The sequence below is a fragment of the Equus caballus genome, chromosome 14, assembly GCF_041296265.1.
Source record: "Equus caballus isolate H_3958 breed thoroughbred chromosome 14, TB-T2T, whole genome shotgun sequence".
Taxonomy (NCBI): Eukaryota; Metazoa; Chordata; class Mammalia; order Perissodactyla; family Equidae; genus Equus; species Equus caballus.
Window position 1 is genome coordinate 43640608 of NC_091697.1, and position 18481 is coordinate 43659088.

Genomic DNA, 18481 nt, shown 5'->3' on the forward strand with positions numbered 1-18481 from the left:
ATACTGACAAACCAATTCTAAAATCTATTCGGAAATGCAAAGAAACTAAAATAGCGAAAAGAGTTCAACCAGGAACAAGGTTGGAGGACTCACACTACCCAATTATAAGACTTACTACAAAGCTATAGTAATTAAGACAAGTGTGGTACTGGCAAAAGGATAGATGACATACACCAATGGAACAGAACCGAGTACAGAAATAAGACCCACAAATATATTATCAATTGATTTTCAACAAAGGAGCAAAGGCAATTCAATGGAGAAAGGACTACTTTTCAACAAATGGTGGTACAACAACTATGTCCACATGCAAAAAAATTAACTCAATCTGGGCCTCACACTTTATACAAAAATTAATTCAAAATTGATCACAGATCTAAATGTAAATCATAAAATAATAAAATTTTTATAGGAAAAATACTTATGATCTTCATTCAGGTAAGAGATCTTAGATAGAACATCAAAAGCATAATCCCTAAAAGAGAAAACTGATGAACTGGTGTTTTCATAATTAAGAACTTCTGCTCTGTGAAAGATTCTGTTAAGAGAATGGAAAGACAAGCCACAGACCATAAGAAAATATTTGCAAATGACTTATCTGACACAGGACTTACATCCAGAATATATAAAGAACTCTAAAAACTCAATGGTATGAAAACATCCCAATTCAAAGGCCGAACACTGAACAGATACTTCAAAGATGACACAGAGATGGCAAATAAACCCATGAAAAGATGCTCAACATCATCAATCTTTGAGGAAATACAAATTAAAACACCACAATGAGATACCACAAAACTCACCTATTAGAATGGCTAAGAAACAAAAACAAAATGGACAATACCAAGTGCTGACAAGGGGGGCAAACTGGAACTCTCACTCACTGTTGGAGGGAATGCAAAACGGTACAGATCCTTAGGTAAATGGTTTTGCAACTTCTTACAAAACTAAACATACACTTATCATACGGCTCAGCAATGTGATTCGTAGGCATCTAACCAAGAGAAACGAAAATTTATGTTCACACAAAAGCCTATACACAAATGTTGATAGCAGCTCTATTTGTAATTGACAGAAACCGGTAACAACCCAAACATCCTTCAATGAGTGAACAGATAAATTGTGGTACACCCCCCCAACACAAAACTACTCAACAATAAAAAGGAACAAACTATTGATACATGCAACAATATGGACGAACTTCAAAGGCATGCTTAGTCAAAGAAGCCAGACTCAAAACGGTACATACTATGATTGGATTTATATTAACACTCTGGAAAGATAAAACCAGAGGGACGGAGAACACATGAAACGGCTACTAGAGGTTAGGCCTGAGGGGTGGGGTTTGATTACAAAGGGACAGTACAAGAGAGTGTTTTGGGGTGACAGAACTGTTCTGGTTATTGATTGTGGTGGCAGTTACACAACTCAGTGCATGTGTCAGAACAACTGTACAACAACAAAGTAAATTTTACTGTACGTCAATTTAAAAATAATGTTAAAATTAAAAAATATATAATCCCAGGTACTGCTGGCCTAGATAGACTGCAGTGAAATGGCACTCTCATTAACTGTTGGCAAGGGGATAAAACAGTACAAACTCCATTTGGCAAGACAAGACTTTAAAAGCATGAATTCAAAATAAGGCACCATAAGGTTCTGAAGACAGAGTAAGTAACAAATACTCTTCAATCTTCAGCACTCAATTCTACATGTAAAACTCAAGATTCAAATCTCACAATGTTTGGCACATGGTGCATGTTCAGTAAATGTTTGATGTTGAAGAGTGGAAGGGTGAATAGGTAGCAATTCCACTTTTCAGCATTTGCCCAAAGGAAATAATTAAGGCTGTACACAAAGATTTCATTATAAAGAGGACTTCAAAATGGAGTACCACACACTCCTTAAAAATAGTCATGTATTTCTCCACTTGCTGGCATGGGAAGATGCCCATGGTAAATTTAAAACCCACATTCCAAAACAACTTCCAGCACAACCCTGCTTTTGTTGAAAGAACAGCTATGGCCCTATAAATCCCTCCATGCTTTCTTATATTCTGGATGGACCAGTAACACATCTGGAAGATTAGAGAGCACAATGTTAAATGTTTTACCTCACGGAGGTAGGATTCCTATTGATTTTTTAGTTTTCTCTTTTTACTTGTCAGAATTTTCCAGTTTCTTCAGATAATTTTAAAATTAACTTTGTTTAAAGATCCCACATAAGAGTCCTAACACTTGAGAGGTAAATGTGTTCTTCTGGGGCCAAGTTCTGACTTCTCTTCTGAGATATCCAGGAGGGAAAATCTCCTCTTCCTCAGAAACCCATGTGAGAGAAGGTCCAGTGATCAAAGGGCCGGAGGTCTGAGCCACCACGGCTGTTCTCAGGCCTGCGTTGGGGCCCTCTGAGGGAAGAAAGGCTGGCACCCACCTGTAGAGATGTCCATGAAGCTATGCAGGGCCAGACAATGGGGATTCAGACACATCTTCACCTGGGCAGTCACCACCTGCAGCCGGTTGGCTGTCAGCAGCCAGCACTCCTGGGGCCCAGCCAGGGAGCTAGTACCCAAAATGTCACCAACAAAAAGCAGAAGGGAAATCAACCTCTTAATCTAGTTCCAGGGCTCAGTGATAAACGGCAAAATTCATAAGACTTTAATGCAGTTGGCAAACGAAGGTGCTAGAGCTTGCATTTCAAGGTTTCCTAGGTAAGTGTTCCCACTCTGTTGGAACTTGGTCTGTGGAATCACCCCTAAAGTTACTATAACTCTCAATTTATTACCCAGTTTAACCAATCCCACTCAACTCCCAAATCCAAGCATTATGCTGGAGGGTCCAGATGTAAACTAAATCCTAAGTTGGTGACAATAATTTTCAGGCATTTTCAATGTAAATAATGAATAACTACTAATTATTATTATTATTTTACTTTTGGCAATAGAAAAAGTAAAGGAAACCTAAGAAAAGCGGAGAATAACATCTTCAAAGGTTACAGCTTTACAGTTGTTTGAAAAAGGGGCATCATGGGCCAAGTCAGACGGGGCAGCTAGGGGCAGGGTATATCTGAAAGGGGTGCTTACTTTTGTCCCCCTTTGAATAATGGGCTGCTACAGAGAAGGCACTGCGTGGATGGAGACTCATAATAATTCGACCAAGAGGTTTGCTCGATGGTGACTGTCTCCTCACTCACGTTGGACAGGATGAGTCGAGAGCTGTTGAGTTCATGAATCAAGGCGAAGACCTCGGCCAGCTCTGACTCATTCTCAGGAATCTGCAGGACTTTGCGCAGCAGCTGTAGTGTGGACTGGCGCTGGATCTCCCTCTGGGCTGCGCTCAGGGGCTCTGTGGCACTCAGCACATCTGGGAGCGGTGAGCTCGCCTCCTGGGGAGAAAATGGATCAATCACCAAGCACCCAAGACACAAAGAGCCAGCCGTGGGCTAACATCATCACAGACTGAGTGGCAGAGGCGCCCATGACTGCGAGGTGGGAAACCTAGGTTCCTAACCAGCTCAGCTAGTAACTCACTGGGTGACTGACGGCGGGTGCTTTCTCTCTCTGGCGCTCAGCTTTTCTATCAGTAAAACGAGAAGATTATGCACACCTCTTGGTAAAGGATTTAAGAGTCAGCTCCCATTCACCAGGCAGGGGGTTTGGAGAATAACAGACCCAGGTTTTAATTCTGGATATGCCACTTAACAATTACACATGTGCGACCCAAGGCAATTTACTTAATCTTTCTGAGCCTCAATTTCCTCACCGATGAAATGGAGGATCAAAATACTAGTAATCTCCTAGAGCTGCTGTACAGAGGAAATGAGATATTACAAGTAAAGCACTTAGCACAACGCCTGGAATGCAATGCAAACTCTATGAATGGTAGTTTTGACATATAAACTGTAAGTAAACTTTAAGTAAGCTTAAAGTATTTATCTTTAATATTCTGTGGCTTCTAAGGGACTTTATATACTAGTCAGAGGGTTCCAGGAACAAGGTTCTGAAATGTTGCTTAAAAACAGGTCCTTCTCAATGGAGGTTCCTCCTTGATCCCTTGTGCAAATGCAGCATGAATTACTCCCTCCCTCGTGCTCCCAGAGTCCATTCCTTTACTGCCAAATTCAGCGTCTCACAGTTGGTAAACCACTGTCCCTGCCTTCAGTGAGTATAGGGTCCCTGCTTATTTACTGACTCCCAACACCAGCATGAGGTCTGGGGCCCACAAAAGATGCTGATTCATATTTGTTGGATATATTATACATTGTTCTATAGAAGTTAATTACTTGATAACAAGATGGAACTTTCCATTAACTCTGCACACCTATGACAACGGTCTATATATATATACATCTCACTGTCTATAATAGTTTGGCTACTTATCTTTCTCCCCAACCAGACTGCAAGCTCCTCAAGGGAAGGGGCCTTGTCCTATTCATCTTTGTATCTCCAAGTCCTACCCACAGTAGTCAATCAATATCTGCTTGCTGAAAGAATGAATGAATGGAGAGCTGACTGACACTAGAATGAGTTGCCCTGGGAGGCTGTGTGCTCCCAGTCACGAGCATGTTGAACCATGGGCTGGAAGACCACTTGGCAGAAATACTGTCCTTTGGCTCTGAGGTACGGATAAAAGATGGAAAGGAAGGAAGACGTTACAGCCCAGAGGTATTGCGGTCTCATTACAGCCGCTGAAGACAAACTGCATAGGAAACATATGGCCACCAGGGGGCTCCAAAGAGCAATGTACGCAAAGGTCCCGGTTTCTGACCCATGTTTTATTTTGTGGAAAACAATAATGACATTTTATTTCTCTACAATTTAGGAGATTGGAAGGTGAGAGAATGTCTAAAGATAATGGTGCCGGGGCTAGGAAGCTACCAGTTAGCCAAAGACAGAAAAAAATAAAAGAGTGGGATTTGAAATCAACTGGCAATTCCTGCCTGACCTGGAAAATTAAGTCACCTCATTGCTCTGTATCTAGACCAACATCCACTTCTGTACTCCAAACCACACCAACAGCTACAGCAAGAGAGAAGGAAAAAGGAATGTTCAGAGCATCTACCTACACAGAACTCAATTCCATTCCATAATTACTGATCAACACATTGTGTATGCAAGCTCCAGGGTTAAAAGGTACGCAAGAAACAGATATACTGGCCCTGAAAGAGATTATGGTCTCACGGGGAGCTAAAAGAGGGAGTGAAGACAGGGTGTGGTCTCCGTTAAGCGAAGAGAACACACGAAATGCACGGAGAGTCCAGCAAGAAAGCTCACTGCCAGCAGAGGGCACCTGGCGGAGCAACAGAATCCAATGGAAGCTATGGACCCATTTACATGCAATTTCAGGGGTTTACAGATTTCTTGAAGCTCAATTCTGAGTCTTCTCTAGAGCTCATGGCCCTGAGAATAAAATGCCCAGATCGAATCCATCTTGTCACCTTGTTTTACTGATGAGGAAACTAAAACTCAGGAGAGGGAAGCTTCCAGCTCACGGTCACTCCCAGACAAGCCTCTCAATTCCGAGTCCCAGTGTCTTCTTGACTAAGCGGTCAGTGCCCACACGCTTTTGTTCCACTCCCCGTTCTCACAGGAGGATGCCCTCAGAGTACCACCTCAAGCACAGAAACAGACTAAGGCCAGAGGGTGGGAGGCACCTGCCAGAAAGACCCCTCCCCACATGCAAAGAAGCCCTGCAGCCTGAAGCAGTTCTCCCCACCTCTCCAGTCCTGTCCTCTCCAAACCCCCATGAGCCTCCCTCCTGATGTAACCTTCTCTGGGCCTCTCCCTGGCTCAAGGACATTCAGTGGGACTCCACCGCCTGAAAAACTGCCCAGTCTAGCATTGAAGATCTTCCACGATGTGGCTGTGATACGCCTTTCAAGTCTTATTTTCCATACTCCTCCCCACGCACCCTCTCCTCTCGCCAAAGAGAACACCCACTGACTCCCTACCTCTTCACTTTTGCTCATGCTTGTCATTCCCTTCCAGCATGCCTTCCGTTTCCATCTGAACCTTGCCCATCTTGCAAGGTCCAGATAGATCTAGAGTGGCCAGGCTCCATCTGGAATCCTGACTTGTTCCCATGTGCCAGCCTCATTCCCTCCGAGGCAGGTCAGTGACATTTCTCTAAGTATCCTCATCCTAGTCATTCCATGTTCTGCCTCAGATGCTGTTACTTTCTGATCACTTTAAAAAACTCACATTGGAAATTCAGAGGACCTCTGAAAATGCCCATTTTTCCTGGTTCTAACAATAAAAAAAGAGCTCTAAGGAGCCAAATGGAGTATGTTTTACTATCCAAATAGTTTGGTCCACCATCAGAGAGCAGGTTTGCCAAGACTGCTAGAAGTAAAGCTTTGCAAGGAACCTGACAGGCAGCAATTTCATCCACAAAGTCTTAGGGCTGGCATTCTCTATTTAGCAGAATACTACTTACAAGTACTCTGCCAGGCCTCAGAGCTAAAAGGATATCACCCTTCCTTCCCTCTCTTCTTCCAAATCCTGTTTAAGGCCTGTGTTGCCATTTTCTTTGATGAATGAACACTTAGTCCACTGGGCCAGAAGGTTCTCAGAGATAAGGTATCTCTGGTCAACCCCCTCACCTTAGCAATGAGGACAAGGAGGCCCAGAGAGAGAAAGGCACTTGCCCAGGTTCAGAACCTATAACCTGGTTCTAGTTCTGATGCTCTAACTACTATTGTGCATGAAGAAATTCTTTTATTTCTACTAAAACAGGTCCTCTCAGAGAGTCCAACCCAAGGCCAGGGGATGTATTTGGGGAAGGAACTCACGAGAGCCTTGGTGGTTTTCTCAGTCCGGTCTTTGGCAAGGTTAAAACCACAGCTGGGACAAATCCGCGGTTTATGTCGGTTGGTGTAGACATAGCTACAAGAGGGATTCTTGCACTTTCCCCGGCCTCTTGATGTAGCCAGGCCCAAATCCTAAAAAAGTAAGACCAAGATTCAATTCTACAAAAGTTAAGTTACATCTGGGTAGAACCAAGAACCAGAATGACCAGCTGTAGGTAAATCAGAGAAGAGAGTGGCAATTGCAAAACCAGATTTATACTAACTTCCAAAGGCCCTTGAAGCAAGATCCCTTTTCTGTAGTTACCCCCTTTCAATCTTAACACAGCCTGCGTAATAATTCTGGCAAGTCCCCCCCAATCGGTGAAACAAGTGAGTTGACTGTCAAGGGTCAGAAATTCAAATGCCTTCAGGGTCCAGGCAATTGACAGAGTGAAGCAGGCCTATTCTAACAAAGAATGCTATAGACGTTGGTGAACTAAAGATTTCAAGCCCTGCCTGAAGACAAATTGTGACTTCTGGACTATTTAAGCTCAAAGCTCTGGTATCCAGGATCCCATGACAAGTTGCTGTCTAATCAGCCAGAGAGGGTCCAGGGCAATTCCCAGTAGATGGCAATCTTAATGGCCTCCTGCAGCCAAAGGAAGGGGGCGGTCAGGGTATGAATGACATGGAGAAGGTAGTAATTAGGTCTTTGGAAAAAAGAAACCTGGGCAGATCTCCAGGATAAGAGACACATTCTCCTTAAGGATCAGGCCAGATTAGGTACCAACCCACCATACTGTGCTGTCTTGGTTCACTACTGAATCCCCAGCACAGGGCCTGACAGAGAACAGGACAGGTGCTCAATAAATATTTTTTGGAACAAATGACTCTTTCTGCATTTGTCTGCCTTTATCAGGTAAGAATTTTTTAAAATTTAGCTGCCTTCTCAAAACCTGTGCATCTTACTCAACTCAGCCAGAGAAGCCACCAAAAGATATCTGGCTGGTCAATACCTTAAAGATCAATAAAATTAGAGAATGTTCAGAACGAGAAAAGCTCCAACATGATATCTAAACCAACACAGCATTTTAAAGATGGTGGAAACTGAAGACCAGAGAAGCAAAGGGCCCTGCCCAAGGTCATCCGGCACGCTAGCAGCAGGGCCAGAATCACCTCCAGACTAGACCTTCCAACCTCTAGTGTCTATTCCACTGCTCCATGTTGCTTTCACTGCAAAAGGATGACCCAGGCACACATTTGTTTATTGGGAGGTTAACACAGGTTGTATTAAAAATGAAGGGAGGGAGAAGGGAAAAACTTATGGGCAATGCCAGGCTAAACAAAATAAGCTGCTTTACTAAAGCACTTCTCAAACCCTTTAATTGGACACTGGTAATGAAGATGACTCTGTTTTAATGAGGAAAAATACAACATTTCCCAAACTTGTCTGTGGAACACACTTTTGAGGCTAGAAGCTCCAAAAATTGTTGAACGCTAAAGCTGGACTGGATTCTCATCTCCAACTACTCTCAACAGAAATATCCTGGTCTCGGGTGGCCTACACTTTCTAGATCTCACCTGGGAAAAACAACAAACCTAATGATTCACCCAGTAGCTGGGTGACGGGATCTTCAGAACCAATGATCTATCCCTGACCCTACTCTCACTCCCAACTACCACTGCCCACCCACCTCAGACTCTACTCGCCCTCAATCACAAAGCCAAACTGCCTCGGCGGCCACCCACCACCCAGCTGCACTCACCAGTGTGACTGTACAGCTGTACTTGTATGGAGGAAACATGTCGGGCTTGATCTCTACAACTTTCACCTGAGACGTCCTGCTGGCTGGGCCATTTGGTAGCTGTGGATCACAACAAATTCTTTAGTGCTTTTGAACCTCAAACTCTTGACATCTTGTGTCCTGAAACAGCTTGATGAAAGTTTCCCAGGGAATTTGTAGAGCTATGCTCCAAACGAGCCATCTGGGATGCTAGTCAACAGTCACCAGCCCACCAGAGGGGAAGTGTCCTTTCAAGTTCAGGGCCGCCTCACTCTCCTGTGCAGCTTCTAACACTGCATGTTAGAAACACTATGAATCAGAATTACAACTACTATCAAGTGAGAAAAGTACATAATAGCTATACACAAAAATACGTGGTGGATATTGTCGGCAAAGAAAGAAGTCTGAAAAAATGATTCACCAAAATATCACAGGATGAGAGGAAGGTCATGATTGCTTCTCCTTTTACCACTATCCATAAAATTTTCAAATGTTCTACATGAAATGTAGATACTGCTTATATAATTTAAAAAGAAAGAAAAGATGAAGAAACCATTCTAAATTAAAAGTAATTATTCTGGGGGGCTGGCCCGGTGGCCGAGTGGTTAAGTTCACGCGCTCCGCTGCAGGCGGCCCAGTGTTTCACTGGTTCAAATCCTGGGCGCAGACATGGCACTGCTCATCAAACCACGCTGAGGCGGCGTCCCACATGCCACAACTAGAAGGACCCACAACCAAGAATATACAACTACGTATCGGGGGGGCTTTGGGGAAAAAAAGGAAAAAAAAAAAAAATCTTAAAAAAAAAAGTAATTATTCTGTAACACTGAATTTCAGTTGATTTTCAGAATAAAATATTTCATGTAACTTCACTGGTTTAAGACTAGCAAAAGGGCATATGGCTTTTAACAAATACCCAACGTTGCCAATCAAAAGGCAACTGTTTATAGAAAAGACCGGGAATTTACACGAGTGAAGAGACTCGAAGAGCTGGAAATCTAGGAAGTGGCTGAAGCAGACTAGATGACCATCCTTCCATACCCCAGGATCACACCTGTACCCAGTGCTGATACCACCTCTGGGTGACAAACCAGCTTCAAAGTAAAAGCTGGCTGATATTCTTGTTGGAGCAAATTTAGAACTATCAAAGAAGTTACCTGCCATACAGCACACATGGCAAGGGAGATGGCAGACCAATTCTCCTATTCCAATTTAGTCCATGACAGGGTTTTCAAATTAGAGGCTACAATCCACTGAGGTGTCGTGAAATTAAAGGACTGAAACCAACATTTTGCAAGAAAGGGGAAAAAGACTGCATATAATAAGGGCATAGCTTTGTTAAACTTCTACTGTGTAAATGTATGTATACATTTCCTGGGCTGTGATGTGAAAATGTGTTTGTTATTGAGGGACATGGCCCAAAAAAAGCGGTCTAGTGAAAAATGCTGATAGAGGGAATTTTGATCATAACTATTCTAGTAATGTATGGCAAAACAAAAAACAAAAAAAGAAAATCTAAGAATAAAATAAATGTGCTTGAATACATGGAATTTCAATAACTGGGAAATCTTTAACAGCTAGATCATTAAATTGAATGAACTGTACTGGCTACAAACCAGTACACAGAGTAAGAGCCATGTTTTTTTTTGTTTGTTTGTTTTTTTGTTTTGTTTTGTTTTTGTTTTGGAGGAAGATTAGCCCTCAGCTAACTACTGCCAGTCCTCCTCTTTTTGCTGAGGAAGCCTGGCTCTGAGCTAACATCCGTGCCCATCTTCCTCTAGTTTATACGTGGGACGCCTACCACAGCATGGCTGCCAAGCAGTGCCATGTCCGCACCCGGGATCCGAACCAGCGAACCCCGGGCCGCCGAGAAGCGGAACGTGCGAACTTAACCGCTGCGCCACCGGGCCTGCCCCAAGAGCCATGTTTTTTGGTTTAAAAATTATATTAAAAAATAAACACACAAATGTAGGAAAGGACTTGAAGGCTGAACACACACACACGAGACTGTCAATAATAGTTATTCTGGGTAGCAGGATCATAAGGGACTTATTTTCTGCCTTACTTGAATTTTCTATATTTTCTATAACAATCATGCATTCATTTTTTTTAAAGGAAGCTGAAGAGACATGACAACTAAATGCAATATCTAATCCTAGACTGGACACTGTACTGGAGTGCAAAAGGACAGAATTCAGTAAAACAAAAAACTGGAATATGAATGATAAAGTATTATATCAATATTTCAGAAACAATGTTCTTATTCTTAGGAAACACAGTGAACTACGTATATTTTATACATACACACACATACATAATGGGGAAGACACACATTAGCATAAATGATAAAGCAAAATAGGCTAATATGTTAACAATAGGTGTCTATGGGTAAAGAGTGCAAGGGGGCTCTTTGTACTATTTTTACTCTTGCATCTTTTTTCCTACATTTTTATCTTTAACTTTTTTCCTGCTTTTTCTCCCCAAACCCCCCCAGTATATACTTGTATATTTTTGAGTTGTGAGTCCTTCTAGTTGCGGCATGTGGGACGCCACCTCAGCATGGCCTGATGAGCAGTGCCATGTCCGCGCCCAGGATCCGAACCAGTGAAACCCTGGGCCACTGAAGCGGAGCGTGCGAATTTAACCACTGGGCCACAGGGCCAGCCCCTTTTCCTAAGTTTTAAATTACTTCTAAGTAAGTTTAAAAACAAGCATTCATTTTATAACAAGAAAAAGAAATTAATTAAAAAGAAGATAACTCATTCACACTAAACCTCCTCCCAGACGTCTACCAGCATAAGAACAGCCTTTTTGTGGACGGCTTTGAGACACCAAATGGAAGCCCTGTTCTCAGAGCAGGTCCCCACACAGCTCCCCCTGAGGAATGGGTCTTACCTTCACCTCGCCAGTGTTAGATGGCTGGTGGATGGGCTGGCCCAGCTGCTTCAGCGTGCTTGGCTTCAGGCCACAAGTCCTCACAGAGGGAGTCTTATCTGAGACAACCAGGAGCCAAACTGGTGACTTAAGTGCATTCAGAGCCTCTCTAAGCCTCTCATCTCCACTCTCAATGTCCCCCCGTGCCACCCCGTTTCCACCCCTTTTCCATTAGACAGCCCTTCCTCCCAGGTCCATCCCAGCCCTTACCGCTCAGGGGAAAGGCCTGCCTGGCCCTGGGCAGGCCCATGCTGCTGCCTCGGCCCACGTTAGCTGGGGCCGGGAGAATTGCTCTCATGGGTCTTGCTGCAGCCAGTAATGAGGGCTTCCCCCGAGCTCTGCCTTTAAGTTCTGGGGCTCTGGGCCCAGGTGTAAGTACGTCGACTCTGGGGGAAAAAAAAGAAGGGAAATCTCCTAGAAATCTCGGACCAAGGAGAAGAAAGCCAACGTGAAATCTCCAAAGAGCACTTTATTAGAGAGAGTGTGTAGTGGTTAAACTGTCAGGCTTTAGATTGGGTTCAAATGAAAGCAGTAAGTAGCTGTGTGGCCCCGGGCAAGCCATTTCATTCTTCTGCTAACCTCAAGTTCCTAACATGCAAAGTGGAACAGCAATTACATAAACTTCTTGGGGTCATTATGAGGATAAAAAAGTACAAAACAGCACCTACAGTGTGGAACACCAGCAGCTAATGTAGTTATAATATAATATCTAATCTGCCTCTAATTAGACCAAGTACTTAAAGCCTATCAGTCTCCTACATGAGGGCGGCTTAGAGACCCTGGGGAACAAAGTCCATGTTTTCTTCATCTCGATGGCTAGCACAAAGCCTGCAGCACAGGAGGCCTCCACACCCACTTGCTGAAGTGATCCACTTGCCCAAAACAAAAGGTCTGAAGTGCACAGCTGCACTCTCTGAAGATACAGAACCGCCTCAAGGCATGTTGTTAAACAAAAAGGTAGGATGTAGAAATATGCATGTTATGCTACAATTTGTGAAAAAAAAAGTGGGGAAAAATATATACACACATACACATACATATATATATACACACACCTATTTGTTTATATGCTTAAAATTATCTCTAAAACACAGAACACTGGGAACATTGATGGTCTGTGAGAAACAGAAATGGATGACTGAAGGATCAGATAGAAGGGAGATGCTTTCCAGTGTATATTCCTCGTACCTTGAGGTTGAACCATATGAATATATTTCCTATGCAACAATAAAATTGTTAAAGTCATGATAATATAAACCAGATTTCTAAACCTTGACACTATTAACATTTTGGGCCAGATAATTCTTTGTTGTGGCGGGCGGTCCTGTGCACTGTAGGATGTTTAGCAGCATTCCTGGCCTCTACCCACTAGGTGCCACTAGCATCCCGCCCCCACCCAGTTGTAACAACCAAAAACGTGTTCATACATTGCCACAATATCCCCTGGGGACAAAAGTGTTCCCCATTAAGAACCAATGATATAAACAAATAAGAGCCTTTAGTTGCAAGACTACAACCGCTTCTGGGAAGGGGTACATGGAGAAGCTGGTTAAGCCTTTAAGGAGGAAAAGGGGAGGAAACACAGCCCACACTTACAGTCCTCCTCCTATCCGCAAGGTGCTGGGCTGCATGCTTTACACACGATCTTTTTCGGTCTGTACAGTCTGCCATTGAGGATGAGATTTTTTTTTTAATACCCAACTCAAGATTTTTCAGAGGAGAGAACAGGCATGAAATGACTATGCCCAAGGTCAAACAGAAGTCAGAGACAGAGTCACAACCAAAATTGAATTCTCTGATCACCAGAACAGGGACCTTTCTATGAGGCGCCTTAATAAGGCTTCTCTTTCTATATAGAGTATGCAGGACTGGATACTAGTTCGCGATACCGCCCACAGCCTGTACCAGCAAGACCCTAATAACTGCTTTAGAGAGAATGACAAGAAGTTCAAGGAACCCGACAGCAGTACATGGACAGCAGAGGGCAGGAGGCGAGGGAAACCATTCTGGTCTCTAGGCCTTGGTTTCCATACCTCTAAAACAGAATCCACTAAGTGGGCTCTGCTGCCTCTCTCAGGAACGCTGTGAGGGACGGAGGACAAAGCAAACACGGCATTTCCCAAGCTGCCATTCCAAACACAGTTCTATCATACATAAACACAGCGGTTTGGTTTACCCTGTAGGTTTTTTAGGAGCAGGGAGTGGACTGGAGGTGCTGCTCCTCTCAGCTGGCGATGGTATGTCTGGTCCAGGACTGTCATTCTCAGTTGTCCCCAGAGAGACCTCAGGCTGCACACCACTCTTGACCACCGGCGTCTTAGTGGCCGCTATACCACGATTCCCAGGAGCTTCCTTGACCAAAACATGGGTATCTGAGATGATCACTTCCTCCCACTCACTCTCCTCACCCACTTCTCTTGGAGGAGCCACATTTAGGAGCTGGCTTACAGCTTCCGAGTTCTCCAGAGTCAGCTTGGAGGCGTTTTCCTTAGGGGGATTTTGCTCAGTGGTGACAGGCTGCTGATTTCTCTTAACCACAGAGCCCTTGGAGGAGACACCAGAAGCCAAGTCCACTTTGGCTTTTGCTGGCTTTTCCTAGAAAAAAATAAGAATACCTTATATGCATATGGCATTTAACAGCTGACAAGACATTCACAAATATTCTCATCTGACCTTTAGAACAATGATGTATGGGCAACAGATAAGGAAACTGAGGCCCAGAGAGAGGAGGATGCTAACTTAAGATCCCAAGTATAAAACTGACCTGAATCTAAGTCTTCTGGCTTCAGGTCCCTCTCACTGTAGAATTCAACGCCTGAGTTAGGATAAAGCTGTTCTCCTCCTAACACATTTCTTATTGACATGCCTCTTTAGGTTTCAGGGAACAAACGTTGGCAATTTAAAGCCTACTTCCCTATGTCTAGAAAGAGGATGACACATTGCCATATTGGTCCTAGAAGTCTTACACTGTTTATCCTGGTGCTTCCTTTATGAGATTCAGTTAATCCCAATGTGGGCACAACCTCACATGGATAGACTCAAAGTTTCCAACTCCAGTGAGAAAAATGCTATCTTTTGTCCCAGATTCTTCCAGGTGAATCTTAAGGCTGACTTATACAGATGCCACAAACTTCTCACTGGGTCAAATTAATTCACACATTAATTACAGGCTAGAAAATATTCAAACTCAGTAAAAATACCAGCTGCTATCTCAGATAGACCTACTTAAATTCCTGGTTGCCTTAGCTTTTATCCAATCAGCACTGCTATGGAAATACAGTATTATTTATATATACGTATATACACACACATAAATATATTTATATACGGGCACACACGAAACTCTTTTAAAACAGTGGTTGTCTCCAGGATAGGTCTCAGAAGGGTTTTTTCTTCCGTGTGAATAGTGAAAGGCACTATAAACTAGGAGACATAAAAGACAAAAGCTGGGTTCCATCTAGGCTCTGTTTCACACCTAATTACTCATGCCACCTAAGGCAAGCTTCATCTGAACCCTCATTTCCCCATTACGAAATAAAAGAAAGTTGGGCTCTCACTGTTTGTAAACAACAGCAAGACAGTCTTTTGGGTGGCCCAGTTCTTCACAGAGCAGGAAGTGTAGCATCTGTGGCCACTGTCACTAAATTTCAGTATTATCTCCCAGTCACAGGCTACAAAAAACCCCTTCCACTTCCAAAGCCCCCAGGGCAGCACACTGCCTCTGGTTAAGGACCAGTACAGGCAACCTGAAGAAACCTCCAGTAAAGCATTCTCAGATTCTAACACACAGTAATAGCCCATGAGGAAGAATAGAGAAAAAGATTTCAAGTAAACTGCACAGTGCTTACCGACTGCTGGACAGGGAGAAGTGAGCAAAAAAACAGGAGACAATTCAAACTAAACCCCTGAGATCTTTAAGTGAAACACTGCCCACTAAGTAGGCTATTTTAGACAAAAATCCTTTGCACGAAGATTGGATAATTTAAGCAATCAGAGGAAAAAATTCTAGCTGATGATCTCACATTTCCTTCACTCAGTCTATTCTTCTTGGATGTCACTTTCTTTCAAGATGGAAGGCAAATATTACCAGCTGCCCACTCAGAGACCTCAATTACCACTATCAGAGAGCCCATAGGAGTAAGGATTTGAGCTAAAGAGCCTTATATACCATCTTTTGTTCCATCCAACTCATTGGGAATTGTGCCACACATTTCCTGGGCTAATTTTAGCCAGTATGAACTCTAGAACAATACAAGAAAAGGTGAGTCATTTCCTAACCGACACGGACACATTTGGAGCTTTTAGAAACTATTTATACTTGCTGCTTCAAAAATCAGAACCCAAGAAATCTTAAGATTCTGCAGCTAACCAACATAGCAATGCCTGCGAAGTGTGGTTTAGTGGAAAGGGTGCTGCCATAATTAGCTATATGAACATAACAAGTCATTTCTCCTGAATCTGTTTTTCCTCAGCTGGAAACTTGGGAGTTCAACTAGCTGATAACCAAAGCCACCTTTAACTCAAATTCTTAGTGCATTGATGCTAAAACGTTACCCTTTTTCTTCTCACACTTACTTATTCTGTTCCTATGAGATTAAGATATCTTGGAATCTGAAACCTGGTAATTCTTTTTTTTTTTTTTTGAGGAAGATTAACCCTGAGCTAACATCCACTGCCAGCCCTCCTCTTGCTGAGGAAGAATGGCCTTGAGCTAACGTCTGTGCCCATCTTCCTCTATTTTATGTGAGACGCCTGCTATAGCATGGCTTGATTAGCAGTGTATAGGTCCACACCTGTAATCCAAACTGGCGAATCACCAGCCACCGAAGTGGAATGTGTGAATTTAACTGATGCACCACCAGGTACCTGGTAATTCTTACAAAAACTTTTGGGGAAGAAAAAATTCTGAAACAGCAAGTCAAGATGGGGGACAACTAGCTAAGAAAAAAACTGTTTTCATGTTGTGAGTTTGATCTCAGAAGAGAACCATGGCTCAAAAGTTATTTCAATCAAAGGGGGGAAAAAGACAGAAAATGAAAAAGAAAAGAAAGCCAAAGTAAAAACAGAATCTGAAGACGACAAGGCCACAGGATCAGTCAGAGTCTTCTATGCAAAAGCACAGGAAATAAGGTCATTTGACAGACCTGCTGTCAGTGAAGAGGCGCCAAGGAGGATTCTGACCACTATCCAATTCAATCTCCCTACTGCAGCTGAAGAAGTACACTTTGGGGACAATAATTAGGGTGAGAATAAACTGAATGACTTCACAGCGCCACACCAGAGAAGACGGGCACAAGAAATTTGATAAAACCTCCCGAGAGGCACTAACACTAGGTCCTTCCTGCCCCTTGAAGTGAGAACATGAAGAGTAACAACAGAGACAACAATCAGAATGCTGCCAATAATGATAGCAGTGAACACTTACTGAGGATCTAACACATACTAGGAATGCGCCATCCACTTTACAAGGATCATCTCATGTGACCCCAACAACCCTAATAAGGTAGGCACTATTGTTAACTTCCCACCTACAAATGAAAAGAAACCTAAATCAAGAAGAGAGACATGAAATAACTTGCCCAAGGATACACAGCTAAAAACTGGGGCCGCAGGGCTTTGAACTGAGGAAGCTGACTGAAGAATTGCTTAATTATTAACCTACTCTGTCTCCCAGAATTGGTACTACCCTGAACCCCAACATTCAGCCAGAGGGCAAAAGTCACCAACCTGGTATTTATCAAAGAGATGTTCTGTGGAAACGGCCCGAGTGGAACTTACCAGGTATAGCGCTATCTAAGTTTTCTCTACGTGAATCAATTTGGACCAGGCTTAGTTAACCACATGACAAACAGAATCCTAGCCTAAGCTATTCTTACAAAAACCATGCCCTCTCTTTTCTTTTCTACCTACCCAAATTCTATTGATCCTTTAAGATTCTCTCCTGTATAAAATCATCCCTGACGATTCTAGTCGTTTTGGCCCTAAATAATTTATAGTCATTATCAAAAATGTGCCAAGTATGTTGTTATTCATATCTTGAGTGTCAAACATAAAACAGGTATCAAAACACATGTGTTGAAATGAACTTCACAGGGGCATAGCTCTGACATGCACTTATTTATTGAGCATCATTTATTTACAGAGAGAGAAAGAAGTATACATTTGGAAAGTTATACTATGGAAGACCTTAAATATTGGGTTAAGGACCTAAACTTTCAATAAGAGCTATAAGAGACTGAAAGGACATGGAGCTAATGAGTAAGAAGACAGGAGCTATGTCATCTGAATAAGCAGGTGGACTGTTAAAAATTTAACCCTAATAGGAAATGAATAAATCAACCTGGTGTAGTCATTTATGGGAAATTAGGAAGCAATTAAAGGTAACGTTTTTGAAGAACATTTAATAGCATGATATGTTAATGAAAAAAGGCAAGATACAGAACTTACACACTCACAGGAGAAAGACTGGAAGAAAATACACCAAAATTACTAATAATGGCTTTTCTTTGTAAAACGATTACGTAAGATTATGGATAACATTTTATTCTTTCTTTTTTAAATGGTCTACAATGTAACTGACTTACCTGTACAGTCAGAAAATAAAAATGAGTATTAATTTTCTAAGTCACTTGTCCTTAAGGGGAGCAGGAAGAGCCTACTTTGCAGGGCTTCCACAGCAGTGAAGGCCAATGGACCTTACCTTTGGGATCCACTTCCCTCCTAGGAAGCTACCACAGGTAGGGCACTTAGGTGGCTTGTGCCTGGTGACATAAGTAAAGGAGCAACCTGGGCTGGTGCATGTCCCATGGCCCCGGCGGGTGTACGTAGTGGTCTGTAAGGAAAACAGTGAGTCAGAATCAACACCACAGTCTAAGTTCTCTCAGATCCTGATGACCATTATAACCACAACAATGCCAGGAGGATACAAGCTTGCAGAAGGATAGCCAATTCATGGTATCTTAAAAGGTCAGAGTTGAAAA

At 42.8% G+C, this 18481-nt stretch overlaps 1 protein-coding gene across 7 annotated transcripts in view; it reads right to left on the reverse strand.

The window, feature by feature from the left end:
* HMGXB3 (HMG-box containing 3) overlaps positions 1-18481 on the reverse strand; it is a 47352-nt gene that overhangs the window by 12771 nt on the left and 16100 nt on the right. For 2 of the 7 annotated variants that reach the window (XM_005599304.4, XM_070233020.1), the window contains exons 6-14: positions 18202-18333; positions 13950-14096; positions 13678-13853; positions 11712-11887; positions 11463-11560; positions 8550-8648; positions 6787-6936; positions 3080-3381; positions 2431-2558 (exon numbers count right to left, since the gene is read on the reverse strand). In XM_005599304.4, coding sequence (XP_005599361.2) covers positions 2431-2558; positions 3080-3381; positions 6787-6936; positions 8550-8648; positions 11463-11560; positions 11712-11887; positions 13678-13853; positions 13950-14096; positions 18202-18333 — 1408 coding nt within the window. Of the gene's footprint in view, positions 1-2430; positions 2559-3079; positions 3382-6786; positions 6937-8549; positions 8649-11462; positions 11561-11711; positions 11888-13677; positions 14097-18201; positions 18334-18481 lie in introns of all 7 variants that reach the window. The other 5 variants (XM_005599303.4, XM_023617443.2, XM_023617444.2 and 2 more) reach the window with 3 other exon arrangements.